Raw genomic sequence first — 19,469 nt, 5'->3', positions numbered from 1 at the left:
ATTTCGTTATTATCCCACACATCCTGACTGCAAATTTGTATGTCAGTCTTGTGATATGACTTGTTGAGCTGCCATTTATGGGCAGCATTCCAGGGGATGTTTTCCAGCAGGACACATTTCTCTACCAAAGTAAGTGATTTTAAATTTCTATGGAAATTAGTCTTATTTTAGTATTGATTCAATGAACTGAGGTGTTAGTTTGCAAAAGAGATACATTATTTGACATACTTTATTAAGAAAGAAATATATTCTACATCTACATACATACTCTGAAAGCCAGTGAATGGTTCATGAAAGTACCTTGTACCGCTACTACTTATTTCCTTTCTTGTTGCTTTCGAAAATAGAGTGAGGGAAAAATGACGCATTGCTATTTGAAATGTATGTTGATGGTGGTGGAATCTTCAGTCAACTTCAAATGTCAGTTATAAAAATTCCCTCAACAGTTTTTCACCAAAGTAGCATCATTTCCCCTCTGCATTTGAGATTAGAAAGCAATTCTGTAATACTCACTTGGTGACTGAACCTACCAGTAACAAATCTAGATGCAAATCTCAGAATTCTCATATTTCTTCTGTTGATCTGACCCAATGGAAATCCCAGAAACTGAAACAGTAGTGAAGAATGGATCACACTAGTGTTCTATACATGGTCTCCTTTACAGGTGAACCACACTTTCCTAAAATTCTCCCAGTTGACTGAAGTCAGCCGTTTGCTTTCTCTACTACTGTCCTTACATGCTCATTATTGGGAAGCTGTATTTACTATCTCTAGTACCTTGAATAGGCCTCTGTAGGACATTCTTGAATTCACCACACACACAATGCAAACTACGTGCTTGGCCTGGTGAGTTACCCCAAAAATTCATCCCATATGATATTATGCAGTGAAAGTACGCAAGCTTTTTTAATTTTTATGTCTAATGTGTCTGTCATCATCTGCATTGTAAATAAAGACATGTTTAGGTGCTGCAGCAGTTGCTCCCAACTGAATTCCTCAGGAGTTATGAATTCAACACTGTCAACCTTTTCTATCTGATAGTCATCATATTTTATACATATTCTGGAAAGAAACATCTTAAAACTTATGAGGTGAATATGGTGTGTCTGTTCAGTGTTGAGTGACAAAGGGTTGGCTGCGAACCTTTCGTTGTTCATGAAAATTTCATGAGCCAATCCTCCTAAAACTAGGTTTGCTTGTTGCAATTTTTGTGTTATCGGAAAACAGAATAAACTCAATGTCTAGTAATGTTAAAGATCAAAGATAAGTAACATACACAAGAGAAAATAATGGCCCTAAGGTAGAATCTTGTGGGGACACTCCATGTAATTTGTTTTCAGTTGGCTGCTAACAAATAGCTTAATACAAAACTCTTTCCTGTTCACACCCCTATGTTTCCTGCCGGACACATATGATATGAATCATGTGTGACATTTGCTGTTACACCGTAACATCACCATTTGCTTAAATGGATATTGTCACGTCGTAGCTACAATAGGGTCCAAACCTGAAAACGGTCATTGACGAAGTACAACACTTTGTACTGAAAGCACGTTTCTTATGAACTCCAGTGTACAGCCAGAACAAAACTGAACTCATGGACGGAGAGTGCCACTGTTTATACAAACACTGAATAATACAGAATGTACAAACATTCCAAATGTAATTTATTTCAAGAAGCTTCAGAAATGATAAAAACTAAATAGCAAATAACTACAGGTGGTTAGGTTTGTGCCGGTTACCAGCAGCACACCAGCCAGTGGTGCTAATCGCTACACTGCAGTGTGTACACCACAGCTCGTGACATAGCTACCTTTCCTGGAGAAACAGAGACTGCTTGCTCCAGAATTCCTCATTGAAAATGACAACAGTGCCTTGGATCTAGATCTTGTCAGGGCTGAGCAGCTGCCACCAGCTGCCCAGTATTGCGGCTGCAGAGGGCACTCGTAGTACTGAGTTGCTGAAGGTGTGGCTCAGTGGGTGTGCTCTAATGGATGTGCTGGATCCCACATGACCGCTATCGGCATTGCATGGAAACTTGCTGTTCCATTGCCAATTGTGTGATGTGGCAGTAAGATGGTATTAATATGTGAGACCCCAGAAACGTAATTCAGACATAAAGAAGTTATGTTAAGACTTCAAAAAGTTTTGAAAGTGGATATATCACTGTGATGTAGCAGAAGCACTTTAAATATGGTGTGTGATTATTGAAAGGAGCAATACAGCAATGTGTAAAGCTATTATTTATGGTGATTATGAGATTAATAAAAACTGATTGTTGTCTTGCATAACTGTTCTCTGTGTGCCAGAGATCTTTGGGAGAGGACTGCAAACACCAACATGCCTCCCACAGCATCTCAAATATCCTATGTGTGATTCAGATGATGCTCATAATGATGACCATTCTGTGCACTATGTTTCTTGATGTTGAAGACGTTTGCTCTCCAGATGAACCCTGTGTGGTGAAGCATTGTTGTCCTGTACTATGGAATAGTCACCTATTACACTGAAATAAATGTTACATAATTCATGTCAAGTCTACACAGTCACAGTACCATTTAGAAAGACATCTAATGACATACTGCCTCCCACAGAGGCAAAGTTTCTTTTAAAACCATTCCTTTCACAGATATTTGTCAGATAAAAATTGGTTCTGGCTTAGCATAATGTCCTCCATTGGTCAGATATCCAGTGCCCATTTTGGTGTGTCTACTGCAGATCTTCAGCAAGCTGTGAATGCACTCGTGTAGTTAATTGTGTCATATACATATCAGCTTCATGAAGTCTTCTCAAAACAGTAGTTAATGATATAATCCTTTTGGTGGCTGAAGCAAGGTTTGACCAGTGTTTAGGCGGGCTTTATTTAGCTCATGTTCCTTTCCTTGTGTAACTCCAAATATTGATTTTTGGTGCCTTTCATAGCCAGTGGCCATTCTTGTCTGAACCTCATGGTTGTTGAATGTATATTATAACTTGTTGCTACTGTCTTATAAATAAGAGAAGGACAAATACTATGGATATTTATACATGTGGTCACCTCTGTCAGAGTTTGACATTCATTCATTATGCCAATGCCCATTCCCCCACTTCCCCCAAAATTGCACTTTTTCTGATAAATGATACTGTGGTGCCATTAAATCAAGTTTTCTTGCATTCACAAGCATGTTGTTTTCTGCTATGTATGAATGATGCCAGCAAATTTTACAGCCATTGGTTTGGCTGTACTACTATTCCTCAAAAAGGACGACCTGATGGGAGAGAGAGCTAGAGGAAGCGTATGTAATTTCCTCAGTACCGACTACCACTCCTCACCACTGTCACTTACAATGACTTTACAAGCAGTTGCTGTATCAGCGCATGTGTGTCATCTGTTGACAATATGTTTCTTTTACTTTCATCTTGTGCATACTTGCATAAATGTGGGACAGAGCACTCACTTTTGTACAGCAACTGGGTCGTTCTCTGCCATTGATCTTTCACTTTGCTCTCCAGCTCTTGCTCACACTGCTCAATGAGAAGTGGTTGATGTTTTGCGTGGAAGTGATCACTTCCAGATCTAGATTCACCTGCCAGATGGGGTGGAACCCGAAAGGAAACTGCCACGATGGGTGCTGGGCAGAGCTGACTGGACATTTTATAGCCAGTTGGCCCAGTCTGAACATTGTGTGAATGCCGAGGCATGTTGTTGTTGTTGTTGTTGTTGTGGTCTTCAGTCCTGAGACTGGTTTGATGCAGCTCTCCATGCTACTCTATCCTGTGGAAGCTTGGGGATGGGTGGATCATATTACCAAAATGATCCTCCGCACTGCTGCAGCATCCATTCCACAGTCCACGCGACAACAGAGGAGGCAGTCTATCCCTTGGTGGAGTGCCGAATGCTGCTCTGCAATCAGGACCAAGTGTGCAGCTCTGTGTAGTTTCAAGTATCGGCCAACTGCAGAAAATCTTGCAGCCTTTCAGGTGGTGAGGGCAAAGTGTCGCTGAATTATTTGAGAGAGCAAGAAAAGGTCGTGGCAACAGTTCCTGAACACCATTAATCGTTTGAAAAAGTTCTGTTGTGTGTGAGGCCACCAGGAGAATTTCTGGGAGAGGAAGCAGGTGCCCCATGGCTGCTGTAATGGGGAACGGCACTCTCCAAACCAATCCATGAGGCATTGCCTAGACTATGATGGCGTATTTTGCTACAGTTACAACAACAGCCAATCAGGATCCATGTTTCCAGTTTGGACTTCCAGTCCACCTCTGATGAAGATTAAAACTGCCCATTTTCCATGTGGGAGCTGGATTCTTCATTGTCTGTGGCTTGTGACACATCCCCTGGTCATGACAGAATCCATTACAGTATGCTCCGGTACCTCACAAGGTGAAAGAAAGATATCCTCCTCGCACTTTTTAATGCCATTTGGGCATAAGGTCACTTTCCCGAATTGTGGCGTGAGGCAATTTTAATTCCTCTTTTAAAACATGGGAAACACTGTACATGCTCAAGTAGTTACCATAGTGTTGCCCTTAGTAGCTGCATGGGGAAGACTGTGGAGTGGATAGTCAACTGCCGCCTTGTCTGGATCTTTAGAATCCAGGTAACTCCTTAGTCACTTTCAATGTGAGTTCAGTAGGTATCGCTCCACCTCTGACAATCTTGCCCACCTGGAGGCACCTATACAACAGGCTTTCCTATGTCGGCATCACCTTGTAGGCATATTTTTTGACATTGAGAAGGCCTATGATACTACTTCGAGGCATCTTGTCCTGGAGCAACATCATGAATGGGGTTTTTGTGGTTGTCTTCCCATGTTTGTTCAGCCCTTCCTCTCACCATGATATTTTAGGTACCGAGCCTGATTGCTTTGAGAAGGAGAACGGTGTCCCTCGGGGCAGTGTTTTAAGTGTGACTGCCTTTGCCATAGCTATTAATAGCATTACGTCCATAGTGAAAAGCCCTGTCCAGTGTTCCTTGTTTGTGGATGACTTCTCTGTATTTTTTTCTTCTTCAAGCCTCGCAATGACAACACGTCAGGACCGATGGCCTTTTTAGTCTGGACCCTTCAACCCCCCACAAACCAACCGACAACACGTCAGTTGCAACAAGCTCTTCGACATTTGGATGAATGGATGCAGAAAACTGGTTTTACGTTTTCTACCGAGAAATCTGTGTGGGTTCTTTTTAACCATTCTCATTCCATTTTAAACTTTCCTCGATAGAGGATGAGGGACACTGTCCTTACTTTTAAAGATACAGTGAGGTTTCTGGGTCTGATATTTGACTCTAAGCTTACGTTGGTTGTTACCACATCTTAAGGACCTGAAAAAATGGTCACTTATAGCTTTAAGTATTTTAAAACGTCTTAGCCACAGTACGTGGGGAGCAGATATGACTTGTCTGCTCCTGTTTTACAGGGCATTTGTGCGATCTCAGCTTGATTATGAGTGCGCAGTGTATGGGTTTGGAAGACTTTCTTATTTAAAGATGTTGGACCTAGTGCACCATGAAGGAATTCGGTGGGCCACTGGGGCATTCAGAACAAGCCCCACACATAGCCTCTGTGCAGAGGCTAGTGAACCACCACTTGACATCAGGCAAGGGCTACCTACCATGTGCCAGGTATATAATTACTGCCCATACCTTACTCACTCACCCACCCACCTATCATACCATTGCTCAGCCTCCACTGGAAAGACTTTTTCGTAACCAGCAACAGTCAGTGAGGCCCAATGGGATTCGTGCACAGGATTTCCTTCTAGAGATGGTGTGGCCGGTTTTCATGTTTTACATCGCAATGGGAGCAGATTTCCACCTTGGCTTCTCCAGAGGCCCAGGCTTATTTTAGACTTGATGAATTTTAAGGAAGATTGTATGTCAGATTTTACATTTCAATCTCTCTTTTTTAACATTTTAGATATACATCTAGGTTTCACAGTAGTGTACACTGATGGCTCCAAACAAGGGAATTCCCTTGGCTGCTCTGTCGTGTTCCCCAACTATGTCACCAGGATTTGCCTTCCTGTCGAGTATACTATTTTCTCAGCGGAGCTCCATGCAATCCTGAAGGCACTGGAGCAGATGTGTCGTATTTGGGACAAACAGTTTCTCATTTACTCAGATTCCCTTAGTGTCTTACAATCGTTACAGAACCTGTACCCAGCTGAGGGGTTGGTCCGGCTGATATATTGACCAACTGTACTTCCTCCAATGGTAGGGTAAGCATGTGTCATTCTGCTGGATGCAAGGTCATGTAAGGATATGGGGAAATGAAGAGGCTGATCGGGCTGCCAAGGAGGCCTACAGAGGACAGGACGTGGCACAGTGTCCCATTCCCTTGCAGGCTGTTGTTTCTACACTGCACAGGGAGTGCATGCAGTTGTGGGATGAGGAATGGCTGGCAGTGATAGCCAATAAGCTGCTTTTAGTGAAGTCAACAACCTGACTGTGGCGTTCCTCCTGCCAGTTTCTCAGGTGGGATGAAGTGACCCTCACGCGTCCTAGAATTGAGCACTAGCTTTTTACTACAATGAGACAATCCCCCATTTTGTGATGCTTGTGGCGTGCACATCTCTATTCACCACATTTTAATGGAGTGCATTTTATATTGTGATGCAAGGGCAGAAGCAAATATTGGGGGGATCTACTCTCTATTTTAGCCGATGATGAGAGGAGTGTGACTAAGGTTTTAAAGTTTTGTGATGTGTCTGGACTCTGCCCTAAACTTTAAGGCTAGAGGTTTTTGTGAGTTGCAGGGTGCCTGGCTTCTCCTTTTTTTATTCTTGTGGTCAGCCTTCCTTGTCCATCTGCTGTATTGTTATAGCTCCTTAACCACTTTCTTCCTGTGTCATTAGTGTTTTACTACTGATGCAATACTTCCTTCCATGGTTCTGTGCAGGTGTGCCCATAGTTTTCCAACTTTTGTTACCTATGTTTTACGTGCTGTTTTATCTTCCTGTTTTGTGTATTTTACTGACACTCGTCTCAATCTGTTTTCATGCAGGTGTTAAAGACCTTGCTGCTGTGTGCCCATACAAATATGTCCATATCGAGAGAGCTTCACTACAGCAAAAGTGTGTCACAAAATACAAGGACCATGCCAAAATGACAGTTATTGAAAGATATTCATCACACAAATAAACAAAAATATAAAAGTGCAATTTCAAAGCCATTAGGTCATCTCTTGGGTTGACTGATGAGTCCAAAGAGGACTCATCCCTGGAGGTAATGGAGTAAGAAGTCTGTGGAAGGGAACCAACAAGTCCCTCCTCTAAACCCACAACTGCCATGTATCTGTAATTTCGGAAGGAAGAAAAGGCAAATGTAGAAAAAATGTCGCAAATAAAGTGGCTCTCATAATGCAGTGGAACCTAGATAGTTCAGGCTCTGTATGAACCAATTGAAAATTTTGACAGGGGGCAGACCACTGTGCCTGTGTCTACAAGAGACTGGTGCCCTGTACCTTGGGTTACTGCTTGCACTCAAGGAGAGAGGGCAATTGCAACTCATGTTTTTGCCTTGACATTTCACCAGAAGATGATGAGTGTGACTGTAGCTCTCTGCAGAAATTTACCTGGGAGGGCAGGGCGGGGGGTGGTATAAATGAGTTGGTCTTTGGTCTGTTTAGAGATGTTATGCCACAAGAATTAAATTTTGGCAGTTACTCAAAAAGTTATATACTGGAGACGTGAAAGTTATCCATGGTGTATGACAATTATGTAATGACTAAAACCTCTGTACTCCAGACTCAAGGTTGGGGGAGGGGGGGGGGGGGGTGGGGGTAAGGATGACATGCCCCTCCTTGTGGATACCTGTTCGAATAACATTTTGAAGCATAACAGTTTTACACTGCCATTCAGCTGGTTACCTGAACAGTTTTCATGAATGTTTATGTATCTAAATAGAGCCACTCTTCTGCCTTTGGCTTTTCAATACTTTGACCAGTATCATATCTGAACGTGTTGTTTTTTATCTAATACTTTTTATTTACAATTTTTATTCTTTGGTTTGTATTTGTAATATAATAATGAAAACACTATAGCTTAGTATCTGTTACTTATATTTTAGCTTTATGGTTTTGATATTTGTTGTTACTCACTACCAGCATATTTAATAAATGTTCAGAGAAATCTAACTCATTTTCCTTCTTAGTTATATTTATTGAATGAGTGGCTGCCTGAACATAAAGTTTTTAGTTATTTATTGGAATTTATTTCCAGACAGATATTTGAAGGTTTGTTAATGCACTTAACTATGTTTATACAGAGTGGTGTCCCACGTACTGGATATCGTGGTGTTGTGAGCTTCATGTACAAAGGCAGGAGAGTATATTTAGCACCAAATGCCAACTGGAAAAGTTACGATCCAACATGGAGCTAGCATAGGGGAGACTGTAGGTGAGTGTGGAATATATAATTTCTTAAATGAATATCTTTTGACTCTGATATTGAATTCACATTGTCAGAGAATCTGTATGTCTGACGTACTACATTTTGAAGCTGAAGCAGTCATAAGTGAAGCTGAAGGCTATGCAGGCTGGGTTTGATAGGCCATGCTATGGAATCCTAAGCAGGAATGGAACAGGTTGTATAATATAAGAGACAGGGAGACCAGAAGAGGTGAGGAGCATTCATCAAACTCTTTATTAGAGAGCTTCTGCCATATAATGATTGCAAGTGACCACATGGCAGTGCTGAAAATGATAAAGCTCTTCAGCTGTCCTTTCAACACTGTGATATTGGTGTTGTGTCATGGAATTTTTTGAAGGAAGGCGAATTGAAATTTGAGGTGCTGTATTGTGGGAAGGTTACACTGGGATGCTTATGTGGCAGTGGGTGGTCAGTCTTGATTGGCAGGGATTGGGAGCAAGAACACATAAGGTTTTTTGATAGTATGTCAGTTGGGAGGATGACAGAAATGTTTCTACTCTACATTGTGAGAAAAGGAAATCGCACCTGTAACAGATACAACGTTATTGTGTGAAACTAAAAATGATTTTTGGAGATGACTGAAACGTCTTTAAAGCACAGGATATGGAAGTAAGAGTTGTAAAAAAAAACTGTAAATGGGTTAATAGGCGTCTAACAAAATAATACATAATAAAACTTGGGATGGTAGAGTTCAGGCTCATTCTGTGCACCTGACGTCACACTCTCTCCGGCAGCCAGTGTGCATTCAGTAGTTTTCAGTGTTCTGCTGTGAATGTAGTAGCCAATGTGAACGTTTTACATGATCGTAATGAGTTATTTAGTGAATTTTTATTCCATTAGTTGCAAGTTGTCATGGGAGATGATTGTGATAAGTGATAAATTCTATTTAAGCAAATGAGGGACATAGTTTGCAGGATATGAGCTTTCTTCAAGCACAAAGCCCCTGTTTGCATGTACCACAACTCTTACTGGGCACTGGCAACACTGCATGCCGCAGCCATGCATCGACCTGCACAGACCACCATTGTTCACAAATCGGACTATAAGAGCCCTTTGCCTTTTTTCTCTTGTGTTTTTGTTGATATTTCCAATTTTGTGTTTGCAGTGTATAGATAGAGCCAGCCCAAACAAAATTTATTTAGTATGTTTATATGTTTAAATTTTCCATCATTGTTGGGGCTATGTGGACTCCAGTCATATAATTTATTGGAAAAAAAGGAAAAACTGTCTCAGGTTACAATTAATGTTCTAAATTTTATTAGGCCATGATTGATTTCAGATTAGATTAGATTAGATTAATACTAGTTCCATGGATCATGAATACGATATTTCGTAATGATGTGGAACGAGTCAAATTTTCCAATACATGACATAATTAGGTTAATTTAACAACATACTTAGTTAATATAACAACTTTATTTTTTTGTGTTTTTTTATTTTTATTTTTTTATTTTTTTAAATATTTTTTTTTCTTAATTTATATCTAAAAATTCCTCTATGGAGTAGAAGGAGTTGTCATTCAGAAATTCTTTTAATTTCTTCTTAAATACTTGTTGGTTATCTGTCAGACTTTTGATACTATTTGGTAAGTGACCAAAGACTTAAGTGCCAGTATAATTCACCCCTTTCTGTGCCAAAGTTAGATTTAATCTTGAATGGTGAAGATCGGCCTTTCTCCTAGTATTGTAGTTATGCACACTGCTATTACTTTTGAACTGGGTTTGGTTGTTAATAACAAATTTCATAAGAGAGTATATATACTGAGAAGCTACTGTGAATATCCCTAGATCCTTAAATAAATGTCTGCAGGATGATCTTGGGTGGACTCCAGCTATTATTCTGATTACACGCTTCTGTGCAATAAATACTTTATTCCTCAGTGATGAATTACCCCAAAATATGATGCCATATGAAAGCAATGAGTGAAAATAGGCGTAGTAAGCTAATTTACTAAGATGTTCATCACCAAAATTTGCAATGACCCTTATTGCATAAGTAGCTGAACTCAGACGTTTCAGCAGATCATCAATGTGTTTCTTCCAATTTAATCTCTCATCAATGGACATACCTAAAAATTTGGAATATTCTACCTTAGCTATATGCTTCTGATTAAGGTCTATATTTATTAATGGCGTCATACCATTCACTGTGTCCTCATAAGATGTAACTGATGCATATACATCAAATCATTGTGTGATATGTTCATCTTTGGACCATATCTTACTGACATCAGTTGTCCTTCAACAGTGTGTTTTGGCAAACCAAGGACACACTGTACCACGCACGAAAAGAAACCCTTACTACTGAGGATGTAATTTTTTGACTGGTTTTATAAGCCCTTGGTTTGGTGGTGCAAATCATTGAAGGACAACTAACATCAATGAGACATTGTCCTGTGATGTAACAAATATGTTAAATTGTGGTGTAATGAAATGAAGAGAGTTTAATTGCACTCTGAGGCAGTTTCTTATTTTTTCTTAACTGCTCATGGGTATTGCATGTGATGCCCAATGTTGAAGATAAAACTTGTTTTGGTTATTATAACAAACAAGATGTTGCCTATGATTTTATGTCTATCAACTGATGGAGCGACCTCAGATTGGTCTATTGTTATATTCATTTGAAGGATAATTATTGACAGTTTAGCACTGCACAGCATGGTTAGTGCTAGATGCAATCAATATTCTTAATGTTTTCTCTCTGTCTCAGTAAATATCCTTGCACTGAATTATGACACCAAACCAAGTTCAGGTTTTAGTATTACTTTAACACACCAAATTACAATTAACACAGCATTTTGTTTGAAATGAAAATCAAAATTACTTTTTCAGTTGACACTGGGTGTCACTTGAAACATATGAACAGTTTTTGTTATGTACAACACAAAAAAACATTTAAAACAGATTTAGAAACCTTGGAGAAGTCGCCTGTTGACTCTTGGCAGGGAAACCTGTTACATGATCAAAAGTAGGCATATTATCTGAGATGAGTGAAAGAGATTGAGTGGAATGTAACAAGTCAAAATTCATACGCTAGATAGTTACTTAATCCTATGACTGTGTCATTTTGTTACTTAGAGAGATTGTCCTTGCAAGACTGAACACATCTTATCATCTTGCTGGAAATAATAGGATGTATCTTAAATATTGTTGAGAAATAAACTTTATTAGCAGATGCCCGAATATATTTGTAGTACTGGATGGAAGCCTATAAAAGAAGTATATCAGACATTAAATTAATTAGATCATGTGCAGTATGAATAAGTTATAATGCGTGTTACTTAAGCAGGAGAACCTTTTAGGCCAGGTGCTCGTATGCTGTTAACATATGAAGCACTAACCTGTGAAACAAGGAGATGACCAGACTCAGGTTAAATCCATGTGCCTGACAAATGATGCTTGGCCTGTTACACTTGCCATTCAGAATGTGATGTGGTTTCCTACAACAATTTAGGCAACTACATGGCTGCTTCCACAGTTCATATACATTAGGCATAAATAGTTGAAATGTAGAACCCCATGACACACACAGACAAATGTCTCTCTTTTTTTCTTCTCACCTGTTCCCTCGAATACTTCCCCTTCGTACTTTTTATATCTTCCATTTTGTTCATTTTTACTGCATTTCACTTAAAGAATGATCATAGGTTTGGATTGAACACAGCCATCCACAAAAATTAAGTGCCTTTGTACAGGACTCTTCTATTAAAAAAATGATGGTATTTTTTCCAAAACATGCACTGATCAGAAAAGTTACAGGTCCACACAAAATATCTTGATAAGTTTTGGGGTGAATATGTGCCTGGTTCAGTTTTGGATACATTTACTCAGCATTCTCATGCCCGCGGAGTGTTCTTCAAACCATTCTGACACAATTGCTTAATTATTTTGTTGAAGGTATTTCTCATCTGTGGGGTACGCCAAGCAAACACCCAAATGTACTTGATTGGACAGTAGATTTTGTATAATGTGCCAGTAAGAGGTGGTTATGGGTGTTTCAAGGATACCATTTCATCCCTTGCAAGTACTTTTTGTGTATGAATACCTCTACACAGGGCTGAACAGTGACCTGTTGGCAAATGGGATGTCTTCTACTCATGGGTTTTGGGTTACTTTGACACTGTCATCCACTATGTACCACCTTGTGATAGGATTTATCAGTTCATATTAGCCTTTTTTGATGCTTTTGGTATTCAGTGGCAGTGTTTTGTGCTCATGCTATTCCCTCTGCTCTGCTTTATGTAGTAATCATAGGTAGACATGACAGAGAGAGGGTTCTAGATGGTATGACTGCTCACTGGTTGTGCAGCATTCAATTGACAGGGGATTTGCTCCACTGAGATCCATATATGTACTATTAAAATCCAAATAGTCATTGGCAACCCCAGTCATCAACATGCGGCCCACAGAAGTTGACTGTGCAGCAGTGGCAGTTCATCAAGGTATGGTACACCTGTCAACTTCAAAAAGGGACCAGCATATTGTACAGATTAAAAAAAAAAAGTGATTAGATTTTACAAAAGGAATAGCCTGTGCAAAATACTTGCACATAACCAGACAGTGAATATTTGACCTCTGTTGTGAATAGTATGATAGACAGAGAGGGAAACTCATCAACAAAGGACCAGTGACTGTAGCCCATAAAGATATTATTGATGTAGGTAACACCAGATTTCATTCTGCTGCAGTAATGAGGAAAAAATTTAACTGATTTTTCATGGGAACTATTGACCCATTCATAGTATTTCCATGATATAACATCAAGAAAGGACTGCCATTTTTGCTGATTAGATATCATCACTGTCCAAACCTTTCATAATAAGGATGTGAAAACCACATTAAAAAGCTTCGTGACTGGATAACAGTTCTTTTTTAAATTGGTATAGGATAATTTATTGCCGATAGTGCAAATTGGTTGCTTACCAAGACACACTCCAGACAGCTGGACTAAGTGTAACTCACCGATACAGAGACTGGCTGACTATGAAACAACAATATTGACTGAAGCCTTGAAGGCTGTGCTGGCATGTCATCAGCACCAAATAGGACGGAACTGGGAGGAAACTCACGTGTAGACTTTAGTGTGAATGAGAGCATTAATAACAATATTACAGATGACACTTCTTGGCAAATTAAAACTGTGCACCAGATCAGGACTCAATCCTGAGACCTTTGTATTTCATGGGCAAGTGCTCTACTGTCTGAGCTATCCAAACACAACTAGTGATGTGCCCTCACAGCTTTACTTCCATCAGTACCTCATCTCTTTCCTTCCAAACTTTACAGAAGTTCTCCTGCATAACTTGCAGGACTGGCACTCATGGAATAAAGGATGTTGTGGAGAGGTGGCTTAGCCACAGCCTGGGGAATTGTTTCGAGAATGAATTTTTACTCTGCAGCATTGTGTGCACTGATACGGCAGAAGAACTTCTGTGATGTTCAACATTCTGTACCTAGTTATTAAACAATTTCGTAAATGACCCACCTGAGAGAACAAAGTGAGGCAGTGCAGTTGTTGGCACACTGGACGTGCATTCGGGAGGATGACTGTTCAAACCCTCATCTGGTCATCCTGATTTAGGTTTTCCCCAATTGTGTAAGGCAGATGCTGGGATGGTTCCTACAAAAAGTCACATCTGATTTCCATCCCTATCAGTCCCCAATCTGAGCTTGTACTCCATCTCTAATGACCACATTGTTGAAAGAGCATTAAATACTAATCTCCTCATCGTCAGAGAGACACCAAGCTCATGGAGTAATGCAATAAATGTATGTGAGTGTTGCCATAAGTGTCCAGGTGCAGAAAGATACTGTCAAAGAACAATGAGTTCTAAAGAAAAAAAAAATTTCCGATCGTATTTCCCTCAGAAACATTGTACATAATAGCTTTATAGATTGTGTTGTATTAACTTTAGTAATACACACACACACACACACACACACACACACACACACACACACACACACAAAAACCACTGTCTTGCTACAGAGGTTGGACACACTTGATGGGAGAAGCAATCTGGGTGGTGTGTATAAGGAGGAGGCTGGGGCAGGGAAACGGAGGGAAAGCATGGTAGGAGTGGGGAACTGTAAAGTGCTGCTTGTGGGAGCACACAGGGACATTGTGGGGACAGGGTAAAGCAGGTAGGTGCAGTCAGGGGCCAGACTGGGAGGACAGGGGAGGGAGGGCAGGGAGTGGAAAAGGAGAGAAGTAAAGATTCTGTGATGCATTGGTGGAATAGAAGACTGTGTAGTGCTGTAGTGGGAGCAGGGAAGGGGATTGGTGGGTGAAGGACAGTGACTAACGAAGGTTGAGTCCAGGATTGGGGGGGGAGGGGGGGCGCATTACTGGAACATCGATGTTTTGCAGGAAGGATCCAGATGGTGCAGCCTGAAAATCAGTCACTGAAGCGAAGAACATTGCATTGAGCAGTGTGCTGAGCATTTGGATGTTCTAGCTGTCTCTCGGCCACAATTTGTTGGTGGCCATTCATGCGGACAGACAGCTTGTTGGTTGCCACACTTATGTAGAATGCAGCTCAGTGGTTGCAGCTTAGCTTGAGGATATTGTGTGGATTTGATGGGCAGCGGAATACTACTGTGAGAGGGGTGGGAAGAACGTGTAGGATATTCCTCATTTCAGAGCACGACAAGAGGCAGTCAAAACCCTGGTGGAGAGTGTGATTCAGTGGCTCCAGTCTTGAGTCATGAGATGAATACTCCTTTGTGGCCAGAGAGTAGGGCTTTGGGAGCCGGTGGGTGACTGAAGAGATAAAGCATGGGAGATCTCTTTCTGTACGAGGTTGGGAGGGTAATTTCAATCTGTGAAGGCTTCAGTGAGACCCTTGGTGTATTTTGAGAGGGACTGCTCATCACCACAGATGCAACAGACATGGGTGGCTAGGCTGTGTGGAAGGGACTTCAGAGTCTGGAATGAGTGGTAGCTGTCGAAGTGGAGGTATTGTTGGTGGTTGGTAGGTTTGATATGTACGGAGGTACTAATGTAGCCATCTTTGAGGTGGAGGTCAGCATAGAGGAAGGTGGCTTGTTCGGTTGAGGAGGAACAGCTGAAGTGAATGGGGGAGAAGGTGTCCTCACCTTCAATCCAGATCACAAAGATGTGAACCTGAACCAGGTGATGGGTTTAGGGTTCTGGATGGTTAGGAAGGATTCTTCTAGGTGGCCCATGTATAGGTTTGCATAGGATGGTGCAGTGCAGGGGTGCTCATTGCCGTACCACGTTGTTGTTTGTAGGTGAAGCCTGAAAATTCCATATTATCAAAACCATTCTCAGAAGTGCTAGAGGAAGTTTTCAGATTCTTAAACTGGGAAAAAGGAGGAGGAATGAGTTACATGAACATATTTGAACCACCACTCTTTCGCTGAGTGTGAGTTAACCTAACTGCAAAACCGTATTCTATACTTGGAGTCGTATTGAAGGAAGTTAATTTGATTGCTGTAGAGCTGATATTATGGGAAATATTCCATTGATGTACATTGGGCAACATTTAACTGATGTGCTTTTTCCCACATTTATCATCAATGTAGACAATATGATGGGCAGTTCCATTTCCCACGGGAAATAACTTTTACAAGTAGGCACTTTCACTGTGCTAATTATCAGTATGGCAGTGGCAGAATATTTACAGTAAACAGTCACAGCTAGACTTCGACACAACGTACAGCTGAGCATATTGACTTCAGTATGTACATAAGCTATCAGTACACCATGTCTTATGATAGGTGACACAAATAAACAAATGTTCCCTAAAACACTGTATTGTTCAGTATTGGCTCGAAGTAAAATTCATAATGTTTAATACAGTTCAGATGCTAATTGATCACACAGGTATACTGAATGCGTGATTACTGGCAACAAACATCCACATATATGTTAACTGAGTACATAATTGCAGAACACAACCAAGATGTTGCTCATAAAATAAGTGGGCACAGGCTTCTACACAATACTAACTAGCTTCACGTTCCTGAACTTTTGCATAGAAGTTGCCTCTAAGATTACCAGGTGCAGACTGAGGATTTTGGGGTGAGGTAGGAGTTATAAAGACTAGTGTATGAACACTGTCGTATTTTGGTTACTATATAATCATTTGGAAAACAGATAGGTTACATTTTGTTAATGGATGAGCTGTATGTAAAGATAGTAATTTGGTACAGAGCCGAGTGGATGGTCTGAATCAGAGGTTCAGACAGTCCTGCGACCATGTAGGCTGCAGATTCCTCGACTTGCGGCATAGGGTGGTGGGGTTTCGGGTTCCACTAAATAGGTCAGGTGTCCACTAGACACAGGAGGCAGCTACACGGGTAGCAGGGGCTGTGTGGTGTGGGCTGGGTGGCTTTTTAGGTTAGACGGTCTGGGAAAAGATCAAAAAGGGCTCCAGTCTCAAAGGGTACCGGGTAAAGAAACGACGAGAATCGACCAAGCAACAGTCGGTATTGTAGTTGTAAATTGTGGTAGCTGTGTAGGAAAAGTACCAGAGCTTCAAGTGCTGATAGAAAGCACTGAAGCTGAAATAATTATAGGAACAGAAAGCTGGCTAAAGCCGGAGATAAATTCTGCCAAAATTTTTACAGAGGTGCAAACCGTGTTCAGAAAGGATAGACTAAATAAGATAGGTGGTGGAGTGTTTGTCCCTGTTGGTAGTAGTTTATCTTCTAGTGAAGTTGAAATACACTCCTGGAAATTGAAATAAGAACACCGTGAATTCATTGTCCCAGGAAGGGGAAACTTTATTGACACATTCCTGGGGTCAGATACATCACACGATCACACTAACAGAACCACAGGCACATAGACACAGGCAACAGAGCATGCACAATGTCGGCACTAGTACAGTGTATATCCACCTTTCGCAGCAATGCAGGCTGCTATTCTCCCATGGAGACGATCGTAGAGATGCCGGATGTAGTCCTGTGGAACGGCTTGCCATGCCATTTCCACCTGGCGCCTCAGTTGGACCAGCGTTCGTGCTGGACGTGCAGACCGCGTGAGACGACGCTTCATCCAGTCCCAAACATGCTCAATGGGGGACAGATCCGGAGATCTTGCTGGCCAGGGTAGTTCACTTACACCTTCTAGAGCACGTTGGGTGGCACGGGATACATGCGGACGTGCATTGTCCTGTTGGAACAGCAAGTTCCCTTGCCGGTCTAGGAATGGTAGAACGATGGGTTCGATGACGGTTTGGATGTACCGTGCACTATTCAGTGTCCCCTCGACGATCACCAGTGGTGTACGGCCAGTGTAGGAGATCGCTCCCCACACCATGATGCCGGGTGTTGGCCCTGTGTGCCTCGGTCGTATGCAGTCCTGATTGTGGCGCTCACCTGCACGGCGCCAAACACGCATACGACCATCATTGGCACCAAGGCAGAAGCGACTCTCATCGCTGAAGACGACACGTCTCCATTCGTCCCTCCATTCACGCCTGTCGCGACACCACTGGAGGCGGGCTGCACGATGTTGGGGCGTGAGCGGAAGACGGCCTAACGGTGTGCGGGACTGTAGCCCAGCTTCATGGAGACGGTTGCGAATGGTCCTCGCCGATACCCCAGGAGCAACAGTGTCCCTAATTTGCTGGGAAGTGGCAGTGCGGTCCCCTACGGCACTGCGTAGGATCCTACGGTCTTGGCGTGCATCCGTGCGTCGCTGTGGTCCGGTCCCAGGTCGATGGGCACGTGCACCTTCCCCCGACCACTGGCGACGACATCGATGTACTGTGGAGACCTCACGCCCCACGTGTTGAGCAATTCGGCGGTACGTCCACCCGGCCTCCCGCACGCCCACTATACGCCCTCGCTCAAAGTCCGTCAACTGCACATATGGTTCACGTCCACGCTGTCGCGGCATGCTACCAGTGTTAAAGACTGCGATGGAGCTCCGTATGCCACGGCAAACTGGCTGACACTGATGGCGGCGGTGCACAAATGCTGCGCAGCTAGCGCCATTCGACGGCCAACACCGCGGTTCCTGGTGTGTCCGCTGTGCCGTGCGTGTGATCATTGCTTGTACAGCCCTCTCGCAGTGTCCGGAGCAAGTATGGTGGGTCTGACACACCGGTGTCAATGTGTTCTTTTTTCCATTTCCAGGAGTGTAAATAGTTCCTGCAAATTACTGTGGGTAGAGGTTATACTCAACAGCTGTACCAAAATAATAATTGATTTCTTCTACTGACCTCCCGACTCAGATGATATGATAGCTGAACGCTTCAAAGAAAATTTGAATCTCATTACAAATAAGTACCCCACCCATACAGTTATAATTGGTGGAGACTTCAATCTACCCTCGATTTGTTGGCGAAAATACATGTTCAAAGCCGGTGGTAGACAGAAAACTTCTTCCGTAATTGTACTAAATGGTTGCAAAAACACACTTGACCTCATAGCCACAAATATTCCTGATCTAATAGAGAGCGTCATGACGGATACAGGGATTAGTGAACACAAGGTCATTGTACTGAGGCTCAAAACCATATCAACCAAAACCACTAAAAATAAACGCAAAATATATCTATTTAAAACAGCAGACAAAAATTTGCTTGATGCCTTCCTAAGAGAGAGTCTCCATTCCTTCCTAGCTAATTATATAAGTGTAGACCAGATATGACTCAAATTCAAAGATACAGTATCAACAGCAATAGATATATTCATACCACATAAGTTAATAAGAGATGGGACTGATCCACCATGGTACACAAAACACGTCAGAACACTGTTGCAGAAGCAACAAAAAAAGCATGCCAAATTCAGAAGAACGCAAAATCCCTAAGACTAGCTAAGTTTCACAGAAGCTCGAAATTTAGTGCGGATGTCAGTGCGAGATGCTTTTAATAGTTTCCACAATGAAATATTGTCTCAAAATATGGTAGAAAGAGATTCTGGTCGTATGTAAAGTACACCAGTGGCAAAAAAACAGTCAATACCGTAACTGCGCGATGGCGATGGAAATGTCACCGATGATGGTGCCACTAAAGTGGAGTTACTAAATACAGTTTTCCTTCGTTCCTTCACGAAAGAAGACAAAGTAAATATTCCAGAATT

General features: G+C 41.8%; 1 protein-coding gene across 2 annotated transcripts in view; it reads left to right on the top strand.

Moving 5' to 3' along the window:
• Nucleotides 1–19,469, top strand: part of LOC124554939 (alpha-1,3-mannosyl-glycoprotein 2-beta-N-acetylglucosaminyltransferase) — an 89,759-nt gene that overhangs the window by 56,494 nt on the left and 13,796 nt on the right. For both annotated transcript variants that reach the window (XM_047128638.1, XM_047128637.1), the window contains exon 11: nucleotides 8,246–8,376. In XM_047128638.1, the coding sequence (XP_046984594.1) occupies nucleotides 8,246–8,359 (114 nt within the window). In that variant the 3' untranslated portion in view covers nucleotides 8,360–8,376. The remainder of the gene's footprint in view (nucleotides 1–8,245; nucleotides 8,377–19,469) is intronic.

This window comes from Schistocerca americana, chromosome X (assembly GCF_021461395.2).
Source record: "Schistocerca americana isolate TAMUIC-IGC-003095 chromosome X, iqSchAmer2.1, whole genome shotgun sequence".
NCBI lineage: Eukaryota > Metazoa > Arthropoda > Insecta > Orthoptera > Acrididae > Schistocerca > Schistocerca americana.
The sequence above is the reverse complement of the archived record's forward strand: the minus strand, read 5'-3'. Positions and strand labels throughout refer to the sequence as shown.